The sequence below is a fragment of the Eschrichtius robustus genome, chromosome 21, assembly GCF_028021215.1.
Source record: "Eschrichtius robustus isolate mEscRob2 chromosome 21, mEscRob2.pri, whole genome shotgun sequence".
NCBI classification, from domain to species: Eukaryota; Metazoa; Chordata; class Mammalia; order Artiodactyla; family Eschrichtiidae; genus Eschrichtius; species Eschrichtius robustus.
Genome location: NC_090844.1, coordinates 31,944,770 through 31,957,198, shown reverse-complemented (window position 1 = coordinate 31,957,198; position 12,429 = coordinate 31,944,770). Strand labels below are relative to the sequence as shown.

Sequence of the window (12,429 nt, the reverse complement as noted above, 5' to 3'; positions counted from 1 at the left end):
TTGGAAAATGTGTTTCACGGTCTCGAAACAGAATTTAAAAATTATCTCCTGTACACCAGAAAGTAACAAAACATTGTAAATCAACTGTACTTCAATTAATAAAAAAATAATCTCAATTTGAACTCTGATTATCCTAGGGCTTAAGTAACTCAGTTTTTCAGAGGTGTGCTTTCTAGTTTGTTTTGTAAATTTCAGGTTATTTTGCTGAGTATAGAATTCTAGGCATGAAATTTTTTCCTTCAGAATTTTGAAGGCATGGCCATTGTCTTTTGACTTCCAGAATTACTATTGAGAAGCTTTAATTCATTCTGATTCCTGATCTTTTGTATGTGGCCTTTTTTTTTTTTTTTTTTCTTTCTTCTTTCGAAACTTGTAGGATCTTCTCTTGGTTCCCAGGCTTCTAAATTTTCCTGATGCTATGCTTTGGTGTAGGTCTTTTATCACTCATCATGTTGTGTTCTTAGTGGGTAACTTCAATCTTGAAACTGCAGTTCTAGGAATTTTTCTCAAATTATTTTGTAGATGATTTCATCCTCTTTATTTTTATTCTTCATTCCTTCTGGGATTCCTTTTACTCAGCTATTGAGTTTCTTGTGCTTGTCCTCTAATTTTATTATCTTTTGTCTCCTTCTCTTTGTCTTTTTGTTCTGCTTTCTGGATATTTCTTTAAATTTACCTTCTAAGGTTTTTATTGAGTTTTTCATTTCAGCTATCTTATTTTTAATGTTTAATATTTAGCTCTTTTTTGTCCCCCTGAAAATTTTTATATGGTCAAATTCTTTTTTTTTTTTCCCAACAAAAGGTTCCACATATTTACTACTGAGCCAAAGCATTAGTGCAGAAACACTGACACAAAGAGAAAAATCACTTTCCTAATAAAACCCATCCAGCTGTTTGGGTAGTAGTGATGTTCTCAGAGTGATATGGTAAGATGCAAGTGTCCTTGACCCAGCAAAAATGTGTGCCACCTCATATGCGAGGCTCCTTACAGACCTAGCTTGGTTCTTCTCCAGTGTCTTCTCTTGGAGTTGTACCTGATTTTATTACCAGTTTTCATTTGAATCCACTGGGGAATGGAACGATTCCCTGCTTTTGTTTCTTGGCCAGGAATCACTTGATCCTGAAAGTCTTGTGAGAAAACATGGCGAGGAGCAAATTTAACCGTACATAGGATGGCGGAGAAGAGAAGAGAAGAGAGCTGGTCAAATTCTTATTTCATGGATATAATAATTTTTTTAAACTCTCTTTGAGATATTTCTGATATATTTTTTAAAATTTTCTTCTTTCTACATAGTATTTTCATGGAACCATAATAAAACTTAAGCTTATGTAATCACTTAATACAAATATATTCCAAAAGTTAATACAAAACCCTCACTTAAAAATACTAAAAAAATTCTTTCTTCTTAAAAATCTTCTGGTTGGTGGGCTGACATTTTGCCAAAAAATGTTTCATGTAATAATTTTTGCCTCCCTTAATGTTGATGGTACCTAAAACTCAAAAGTTTTTCTGAGGAGAAATTTCCCTTGATTTTATTTATTTATTTACTTATTTATTTAGTCATACCAGTTAATTTAAAGCAAGGCACTGAGAATGCCTAAATGGATTTTTATGGCCCCATAACCACAAAAGCTTGATCCTGACATTTTTATTAATTTTTAGTAAAATTGCACCTGGGAGTGTCCTCATACCCTGGCGGTGAGCACGCCTTCTCGTTCACAAAAGGGACAGGCACCAGGCACACTCCCTGTGCTTTGCCCACCCACACCTACCAAGCTGTCTCCTCTGTTTGTTCTCCATCTGCCATGTTAGAGGCGTTTCCCAGATGTCTGATAATCCCTGGTTGTTTGTGGTTAGGAATGGGGTACTAAAATGCCTTTTGGAAGCATTGAGGACATAATTGGGGCTTGGGGACTGTGGGGTTCACTACAGGGTGATCTGGCTAAAAATGTTTTCTTGGCAATCCCCTTATGTCAGTATCTCTAGGCGTCTTGTCCCGGCTGTTCAGATGCCCGAGAGAAGGGTTTATTCATTCATTTAAAAGATATTTATTAGATGTATTCCTAGGCTCTGGGGTATAGCAGTGAACAAAACAGACAAAAATTCTTGCTCTCATGGAGTTCATATTGTGGTGGAGGAGATTTATCTCATAAGTGAGGTAAATAAGTGTATATAATATGCTAAATAATGATAAGTAGTAAGGAGGAAAAATAAAGCAGGGAGGGTAGAGATAGAAGTATTGGGGGGAGTGAGGTTGAAATTTTAGGTAACTTGGTGAGGGAAGGCCTCAATGAGAAGATGACCTTTGTGTAAAGACCTGAAGCAGGTGAGGGAGTGAGTTAGGGCTGTATATTGGGGAGGAGAGTTCCAGGCAGAGGGACCAGGTCCTTAGACACAGGTGTGTCCACGACGATTGAGCAGACACACGGAGACCATCGTGACTCTTCTGTTCCCTGTGCTCCCTGCCTGCAGCCTCCTGTGTGAATATGTCATTTTGTTACCTGATCTCAATAGAGTTTTTGAATAAATAAATATACTGCATTTTAGGAAGGTTTTTCATGTAGAAGGTACAAAACAACTTGGTTTGATATCAAAAATGTATCTTCATTTGTCTGAAAAATGAATTTGTAATATTAATCTCCACTCTGATAATAAAAAAGAGATGTCTTTAATTGAATTGTCATTTTTAAAATGTTATTTACCTTTGCCATTTTTCTCCCAGTTTTCGTAGGGTCTACCAATCAGTTTAAGATTACCCAAAGAAATAGGAGCAATGTGTACCTTTTCCTCCCGAAGTAAATTTTATAACTTTTACCTGTTCTCTTCATCTAGGAAGAAAGGTTTTGGTGGGACCGCGGGAATGGCGTTTGTGGGAACAGTGTGTTCAAGGAGCCACGCGGGCGGGATTAACGTGGTACGTTTTGTTCTTGATGTTCATCTTTGGAATCTGCATTAGGAAATGTCCAGCATTCAGTGACTCTATACTTCCTCTCCTAGTCCTTACAGCAATATTTTGGCTATTATGAGGGACATGGTAGAAGTGGCAGATGTGTTCTTTCCCTGGAGACTGGATTAAGTTTTCTAATATTTATTGTGTGTTTATTAGCACCTCACTTTTTATGGATGAGGAGACAGAGGCTCCATTTGAGAAAATTAAGTCAGAACAATGAACTTGTATTCCCATCAACCACCATGAATAATCTGTTGATGCTAAAGGAATTGATCTGTTGCTTAAAGAGTCTATCTCTATCATCAGTATGTTAAGTCACACCAGTTTCCTACTAGACTGCAATGTCTACACACTGATGTTGGATGCTTGCTTTATCACGTAGGCTATCAATATTGTAGTGATGAATTTCCTTTTGTGAAAAAGTAATCTGAGAAACAAAGAGCATATCCTTTTTGTTCAGAAACCTAATGAATACCTTCCTGTGTTTGGGCAGTTTGGGCAAATCACGGTGGAGACATTTGCATCCATTGTTGCTCATGAGTTGGGTCATAACCTTGGAATGAATCATGATGATGGGAGAGATTGTTATTGTGGAGCAAAGAGCTGCATCATGAATTCAGGAGCATCGTGAGTAACTGAATTCTTTCTTTTTATTCTTTTTCCTTTTTCTTTTTTAAAACTACTTATTGAACATTTGTTTAATGCTAAAAATAAACAATGAATTGTTTGGATTGGAGTAATGTGTATCTTTTTGAATTAGAGTTTTCCCCAGGTGAATGCCCAGGAATGGGATTGCAGGATCATATGGTAGCCATATTTTTAGTTTTTTAAGGAACCTTCACACTGTTTCCCATAGTGACTGCATCAATTTACGTTCCCACCAACAGTATAGGAGGATTCCTTTTTCTCCACACCCTCTCCAGCATTTATTATTTGTAGACTTTTTAGTGATTGCCATTCTGACTGGTGTGAGGTGATAACTCATTGAGTTTTGATTTGCATTTCTCTAATAATAGTGATATTAAGCATCTTTTTATGTGCCTGTTGGTGATCTGTATGTCTTCTTTGGAGAAATGTCTATTTAAATCTTCTGCCCATTTTTTTGATTGGGATGTTTGTTTTTTTGATGTTAAGCAGTATGAGCTGTTTGTATATTTTGGAAATTAATCCCTTGTTGGTTGCATTGTTTGCAAATATTTTCTCCCAGTCCGTAGGTTGTCTTTTCATTTTGTTTATGGTTTCCTTTGCTGTGCAAAAACTTTTAAGTTTAATTAGGTCCCATTTGTTTATTTTTTGTTTTTATTTCTGTTACTCATTTTTTGGAGAGGGATCCAAAAAATATTGCTGCAATTTATGTCAACAAGTGTTCTGCCTATGTTTTCCTCTAAGAGTTTTATAGTATCTGGTCTTATATTCAGGTCTTTAATCCATTATGACTTTATTTCTGTATATGGTGTTAGAGAATGTTCTAATTTCATTCTTTTACATGTAGCTGTCCAGTTTTCCCAGCACCACTAATTGAAGAGGCTGTCTTTTCTCCATTGTATATTCTTGCCTCCTTTGTCATAGATTAATTGACCATAAGTGCGTGGGCTTATTTCTGTGGCTTTCTATCCTGTTCCATTGATCTATATTTCTGTTTTTGTGTCAGTACCATACTGTTTTGATGACTGTAGCTTTGTAATATAGTCTGAAGTTAGGAAGTGTGATTCCTTCAGCTCCATTCTTCTTTCTCAAGATTGTTTTGGCTATTCAGAGTCTTTGTGTTTCCATACAAGTTTTAAAATTTTTTGTCCTAGTTCTGTGAAATATGCCATTGGTAATTTGATAGGGATTGCATTGAATCTGTAGATTGCCTTGAATAGTATGGTCATTTTAACAATGTTGATTCTTCCAATCCAAGAACATGGTATATCCTTCTATCTGTTTGTGTCAACTTCAGTTTCTTTCATCAGTGTCTTACAGTTTTTGGAGTACAGGTCTTTTGCCTCCTTAAGTTGGTTTATTCCTAGGTATTTTATTCTTTGATGTGATGGTAAATGGGATTGTTTCCTTAATTTCACTTTCTGATATTTTGTTGTTAGTGTATAGAAATGCAGTAGGTTTCTGTGCATTAATTTTATATCCTGCAACTTTACCGAATTCATTGATGAGCTCTAGTAGTTTTCCGGTAGGGTCTTTAGGATTTTCTGTGTATAGCATCATGTCATCTTCAAACAGTGACAGTTTTACTTCTTTGCTTTCAATTTGAATTCCTTTTATTTCTTTTTCTTCTCTGACTGCTGTGGCTAGGACTTCCAAAGCTATGTTGAATAAAAGTTGCGAGAGTGGGCATACTTGTCTTATTCCTGATCTTAGAGGAAATGCTTTCAGCTTTTCACCATTGAGAATGATGTTAGCTGTGGATTTGTCCTATATGACCTTTATTATGTTGAGGTATGTTCCCTCTCTGCCTACTTTCTGAAGAGTTTTTGTCCTAAACAGATATTGAATTTTATCAAAAGCTTTTTCTGCATCTATAGAGATGATCATATGGTTTTTATTCTTCAATTTGTTAATGTGGTGTATGGCCCATTTTTAAAATTGCGTTATTTGTATTTTTGTGGGCGAGCTGGATTTGACATGAACACAAGTCATGTCTTTCCTCAACGTGTGTTGGAAGCTATCACCTTAGCAGGGGTTGGGACTGGAGATGGGGGGGCTGGAGCTGGAGCTGGGTTTGTGATGGGACTTCCCCTCTGCTTAGTGGCCAACACTGCCATATCGGGCATGGGGTTTGGTCCCCAGTTGCTGGAGCACAAGCGCTGAGGATCGGGTCTGAGCCCGCTCTGTTCCCTTTAAGTGTGTGCTGTCCCCTTTCCCAGCACCAGCACCCTCTCCCTGGGTGGGGGGGAGCAGTGCTGGGACAAGAGGGGCTGGTGTGGGCACTCAGCATGGGTCTGGGCACAAGCTGCAGCAGTCCAACAGCAGGCAGAGATCTGCAAACAAAGACAGTTTTGTTTCTTTCTTCCCAATTTGTATGTCTTTCATTTCCTTTTTTATGGCATTAGCTTGAGTGGTCAGTTTTGTCTGATATTAATTTAGCTGTCCCAGATTTGTTTTTTGTTTTTGTTTTTTTTTTTGGTAATGTTGACAGTATATGTTTTCTATTCCTTTACTTTGAACTTTTCTTTATTCTTGTGTTTTAGATATATGCTTCTAAACAACCTATATTTAGGTTTTATTTTTTTAATCCAGCCTGGCAATATTTGTCTCTTAATTGAATCATTTAATCTACTTATGTTTAATATGATCACTAATACACTGTATTTATGCAAATGTAGGTGACACTGATTATAAGATACCATTATTAACATACCACTTAGAATGAAAAAATGGTGCCTATCAAGTTAATACAAATTTTAAGATGAATCTCAATTTCAGGGTATTTTAAATGTGTAAAGAATGTGTTTTAGAAAAACACATCAAATCTGCTGTATTACAACTGTGGATTTTAGCTCCGTGCTAAAATTTTCAAGCTTCTCATTTTTCTCTCTGACCATAGCAAGCAGAGATTTTCTCTTTTGGGGTTATTGTTTGATAATTCTAGTATCTGGAGACTTTATGGAACTATATCTGTTTTTTTTTTTCCCTTATAGTGTCTTTTAATTTCTTTATAGTTGTTCTCACAGTATCTTGTGTCTTCATGTTATGTTTTGATAAAGTATTGGACATTGTATTTGAACAATTTTTGGTAAGAAATAATTTGAGAAGTAGGATTATGTTATCCTTGGCGTATTAAATCTTCTTTTTGAGGACAGATTTCCCACCTTCTACTTCATATGCTATTTCATGAACATTAGTTGACTGTTGTAAGTTAGGCTTTTTTTTTAGATGCAAGTGATATAGATGCTAGAGTTTTTCCAGATAATCAGTTGGATCCAGTTCTGTTTAAAAAGTGGATAATCTAACTTTGTAACATAATTTTTATCATTATTTAAGATATTTGAGGGACCTGGGAGTATTCCCCTCACACACAGCTCTTGAATTCCTGGACATGTGAGGGGTGCTCTTCCTGGGAGGTACCTTTCTAGAGAAATGGCTTTCTTAATTCTGCCCCTCAATGCCACGTACATCAGAAAGCCTCCATAATCGGAGGCTTTTAAAAGAGTGCTCTTTTTTTAAAAAAAAAAAATCTAATTAAGTGTCATCACTTAGAGTTCTTTCTTAGGACTTCCTATTCCTAGGCTGTGGGGATTAGGATGGTAGTGGTGGAAATGTGTTCTGCTTATTTCCAGATTAGTCATAGAGAGAATGTTTTAAATGATAGTTGGTTTTTTTTGGTCATATCCTGGTAGACCATTTCCATCACTGTTAGTCCCATCTATGTCCTTTTGAATCAGTTTTATAAAACTCACCTAGATGTGACAAAAGAGATTCGGAGATGCTTTAGATTCATATCTTAGTACCCAGAAGTGATAGAGAGTAGGGGTACTTTAGTTGCTATTATTCAAGCCAAGGATCAGGAGAAAGGTCATCCTTCTTATTACTGTAGGTGACATCCAAGGATGACTAGGGAGAGAATATCTTCATTTTATTATCCACAGTGTTAGTGAAGGCCAACTTGGGGATGTTTGTTATTATCCCACATACTAAACAGCATAAGAAGTGGTTATGATTTTGTTATCCTTTTCAGTACTATAGTCAACTTCATTGTGGGTGAAACAGATTTTTTTTTTTTTTTTGTAGATTGCTTTAGGATCACACATATAAAACATTGTTTCTATGAGAAAATGTGTTCCAAGGACTGTATAACAAGCTTATTTCAAAAATAATCTGTTCAGAAGCGGTGAACTTTGTAGATTAAAATTAGGAGCGCAAGTGTAGGAAATATACACATATGTCTGTACAACTCCTGTGACTATCAGCTGATTAATATATTCTTACAGAAAACATTATTGAATGTGTACTTTGTGGTAGGCACTGTACTAGCCATATAAAGAACAATAATAGGAAATAAAAAAACGATCGTTTAAATTGAAGTCTCCTTGTTTATCAGATAATTATCACATGCTCTAGTTTGACATTTCTACTTGAGGTCCTTAGACTCAAACTCTTGTTGTCTTTCCTAAAACCTGCTCTGCCCCCATCTTCCCGTGATAGTTAATGATAGCGCCTTCCTTCTAGTAGCTCAGGACAAAAATCTCAGTCACCCTTGACTTCTCTTTTCTCACATTCTTTGCCTTAATGTCTATTTCTCTAAACCACATAAATAATCCAAACGCTTCTTACTGCTTTCACCACTGCCACGTTTGTCCGTCATCATCTGCTGAGTGGACTTCTTCCTGCTTAACATAGCAAACATGGTGATCTTATTAAAACATAAATCAGATCACATCATTCCTGCTTCACGCTTTCCATTGTGTCATTCCCCCCTCCTTATTTCACTCATCGTAAAAAGTCAGATTCTTGCAGTGGCCTCTTCCCACCTTGCTGTCTGTATCCCGCGCTGTCTCACTCCACTCCAGCCGTGCTGGCTTCCTTATCTGTTCCTTGAACAGGCAGTCTTCTCCCTTCGGGCTTTTGCACTTACTGTTTGTTCTCCCGGCAATGATCTTCCCCTAGAAATCCAATTTTGATTCAGTTGTCTCAGTATTTGAAGTGCCTGTCCTGACAGCTCTTTGAAAAACTGTAGTCGCTCCTCCCCCTGCAAAGGTCATCTTCTTCACCTCCTCATCTTTTTCCCCAACGTCACTTGTCTTCTAATGTACTGTTGAATTTATTTCTTCATTATGTTTATAGTCTGTTTCACTCAGTAGAATGTTGCCTTCACAGGGGCGGGGATTTTTGTCTGCCTTGTTTACTGTTTTCTCCCTTGCACGAAGAAGAGTGCCTTGTACATGATAGATGTTCCACAAAGATTTGTTGAAGGAACAGTGTTGTACAAAAGGACTCCTCCTTACAATATTCCTAAGCAGAGAGTAGCAAGAAAAAGAAGAATGTGGAAAACGAGTGTTTTGGTCATTGTCGGAAATCTTGTGCTAGGTCTTTACTTTCTGTGTGACTGCTTTCCAGTCCGAAGAGCCAGGAGCCAGGAGCCAGGACTGTCTACTTCCTGGGAGACTCTGGGCCGGTTAGCAAAGAAGAGTTTACCCAGGGAACAAAGTCTCCCAGAAAGGATCTGTTTCTTAGATTCCCTGGATGTACAGAAGACACGGAATCAATAGGAATGCTTTCTCAATCACTGTAACGTAACACGGTTCTCATTCCCACTGCTACTTTTGGTACCCTTGCTCAAACTGATAAAAAAGAGATTCTTTCAGGGCACCAAATGCCCCCAATAAAATTTTAATGTGACTTGGATTTCTCAAAGGTTCTTGTTTTATAGTTGAGTGTGTCTCCCACTAGTCTTCAAAAGTGAACATAGCCAGTGGGACTATCTAAAAATATCGTTATTGAGTAAAACAATAACTAAAAACAACCCAGCAACACAAAGAAACACATCAAAATTGTGTTCGTATAAATATCACATAGACGGTTCAGGTTGGACCGTTTCTAGAAGCCCATCTAGCCTTCAGAGTATTAACTACAGTTCTTAGAAATTACCATCAGAGGCATTTAAACCTCAAACTGTAGCTGACATTCTGCCCTGTGCATGCTGCTTCTCGGTAGCTATAGTGCGTGCGTCATCGCTGGATTCACATTATTGTCACATAGCTCCTAGTAAGCGTTAGTGAGGGGAGCGCAGGAATGTCGTTCAGCAGAGTGAAAAGAGGTTGGGGAAACAGAGCTCGCTTCACATATTTGAAGAACCTTTACTATGGAAGACAAATAAAACTTAATTCTAGAGAGGACTAGATAATTTTTGAGGTCTCTTCTGATGCTGAGATTTATGATTCTGTGAATATTTTCTGTATCTTTTGCCATTTTGTTTTTTATTTTTTGCCATTTTATTTTTTACTTTTTTCACCATGTCTCGCGGCTTGCAGGATATTTGTTCCCCGACCGGAGACTGAACCTGGACCCTTGGTAGGGAAAGCGCAGAGTCTTAACCACTGGACAGCCAGGGAACTTCCTCTGTCACTTTAAATGTTCACTTCTTGATGGTTGAAGACATGACTTAAGATTTTCAAAGTGAGTAATTGCTATGACTTAAGATCTTTTTCTTCATGTTTATTACAGAGGTTCCAGAAACTTCAGCACTTGCAGTGCAGAAGACTTTGAGAAGTTAACTTTAAATAAAGGTGGAAACTGCCTTCTTAATATTCCAAAGCCTGACGAAGCTTACAGCGCTCCTTTCTGTGGTAATAAATTGGTGGACCCTGGGGAAGAGTGTGACTGTGGTACTCCAAAGGTCAGTTTAATGTGTGATGTTTGCTTTGCGAAGTTACCTTGGGATTTGCAAAAAAATAAAATAGCTCACTTTGGGCAACTCTAGCATAGGAGCTAAAGTAAAATTTAGTGGCAAAATGAGGATTGGTATTTTGCTTGTGGGGATATGTTCCTGGGGTTGATCATCCCCTCGTTCCTAGAACATGACCAATGGTGTCATCTGTTTTGGTGTCCAGGAAAGCGCCATGTTTGTTCTTCTGTTTTTTTGCTACCTTCTACCATTTCTGTTATGGTTACTGAGTCATTTATTTATTTTAAAGAACGAATCAGTTTTTCTCTTGGCTCTTTACTTATAAGCTTTTACTATTCTGGCACTGCCATTGCAGAAACATTTATTCAGTTGACCTCATTTTAATAGTAAATTGAAGCTGGCCCATTGTCCAAGTTCTTCGTTAACAAAGTTCTTGCTACTCAAATTAACATCCTCCCTTTAGTAAGCTTCAGTTCACCTACCGCTCTCTGGCTTTCTCACACCTGTTACCCACACTTACTGCCATAAGTCTGTGCCCATCTTTATTATTATTCTTCTATATCTCAGCCATTCTCCTCTCAAAATGGCCTACTTAAGACTTCCTAGACAAGGCTTAGGAGGAAAAAAAATTTTAATTAAATTTCAAAAATTAAAAAAAATTAAATTTAAATTTTAAAGAAATTGGTTCAATTGTATGTAAACTTTACTATATTCTCAATCTTTTCCACAAGTGCTGCTTCTTCTCCCTTACCTGACCACACATCCCTGGCTTTTGCCAGAAGGCTTTACATTCTAGAAAGACAGTATGTTTTTTTGTTTTTGTTTTTGTTTTTGTTTTCTGGGGGGAGGGGCGCGCCGCTTGGCTTGTGAGATCTTAGTTTCCCAACCAAGGGTCGAACCTGGGCCCTCGGCAGTGAGAGCACAGAGTCCTACCCACTGGACCACCAGGGAATTCCCAGGCAGTATGTATTTTATGATGAAATTGTCATGGGCCTTCATTGCACTATTGCTGCATGTCAGCAGCCTCTGCTAAATGTTTTCCATGGTATGATCCTCACAATAACTCTAGGAGATTGATATTTCTTTATATTCTCATTTTCAAATGAGGAAAATAAAGCCTAATGAGGTTATGTTTAATCTCTAAATTAATGTTATACTGTTAGGATGACCAAGCTCTTCTTTCCAGGCATTCTCCTAAAATATTATATATGTTTTGATTTCTCCTGACTGTTTACTTCATTATCGAACTAATTGAAATAGTCTATATTTGCTTCTCAAGCTTTTTTTTTTTTAAAGTATTTGTTTATTTATTTATGGCTGTGTTGGGTCTTCGTTTCTGTTTGAGGGCTTTCTCTAGTTGTGGCAAGCAGGGGCCACTCTTCATCACGGTGCGCGCGCCGGGCCTCTCACTATCGCGGCCTCTCTTGTTGCGGAGCACGGGCTCCAGACGCGCAGGCTCAGTAGTTGTGGCTCACAGGCCCAGCTGCTCCGCGGCACGTGGGATCTTCCCAGACCAGGACTCGAACCCGTGTCCCCTGCATTGGCAGGCAGACTCTCAACCACTGCGCCACCAGGGAAGCCCCGCTTCTCGAGCTTTTGCACTACAAATTACTCTTGAAAAAAGTACCACTTCCCCCTCAAATATCACAGGTGTTGTTCTTGGTATAAAAGTTTCAAATAGCAAGCACAAGCAAAATTCCCCTTTATTTCTCCCATACATTTTTTCACTTCCTTCTGCAGTGGTAATCATTCTTATAAGTTTAGTGTGTTTCTTTATAGATTTTATTCTATGCATTTATATACCTATATACAGTATGTACATTTGTACCATAGTTGGGTTTGTTTTAGGATTTTATTTTTTTACATAAATGAAATCCGACTTAATACATTGCATGCAGAGTTTTTTTTCTATTAATATATCCTGGAGATTTTTTCCGTGTCATTATGTTATTTACACATAATCCTTTAATCTGCTGATTAGTATTTCAGTATAAGGATATACTGTGATTTATTTCACCATACTCTCATTAAAGGACATTTACTCACTGTAGTGTATTTTTCTGTTGCAAACAGTACATCCTTGTATATGCTCCATGTATGTGTGTGTGTGTGCATACCTACATATACAAGTATTTC

The 12,429-nt window shown here is 37.6% G+C and overlaps 1 protein-coding gene across 1 annotated transcript in view; it reads left to right on the top strand.

Annotated features, from left to right (window-relative positions):
* Positions 1 to 12,429, top strand: part of ADAM9 (ADAM metallopeptidase domain 9) — a 104,984-nt gene that overhangs the window by 43,011 nt on the left and 49,544 nt on the right. Inside the window, exons 10-12 of the mRNA XM_068532078.1 lie at positions 2,834 to 2,915; positions 3,445 to 3,578; positions 10,113 to 10,284. Coding sequence (XP_068388179.1) covers positions 2,834 to 2,915; positions 3,445 to 3,578; positions 10,113 to 10,284 — 388 coding nt within the window. The remainder of the gene's footprint in view (positions 1 to 2,833; positions 2,916 to 3,444; positions 3,579 to 10,112; positions 10,285 to 12,429) is intronic.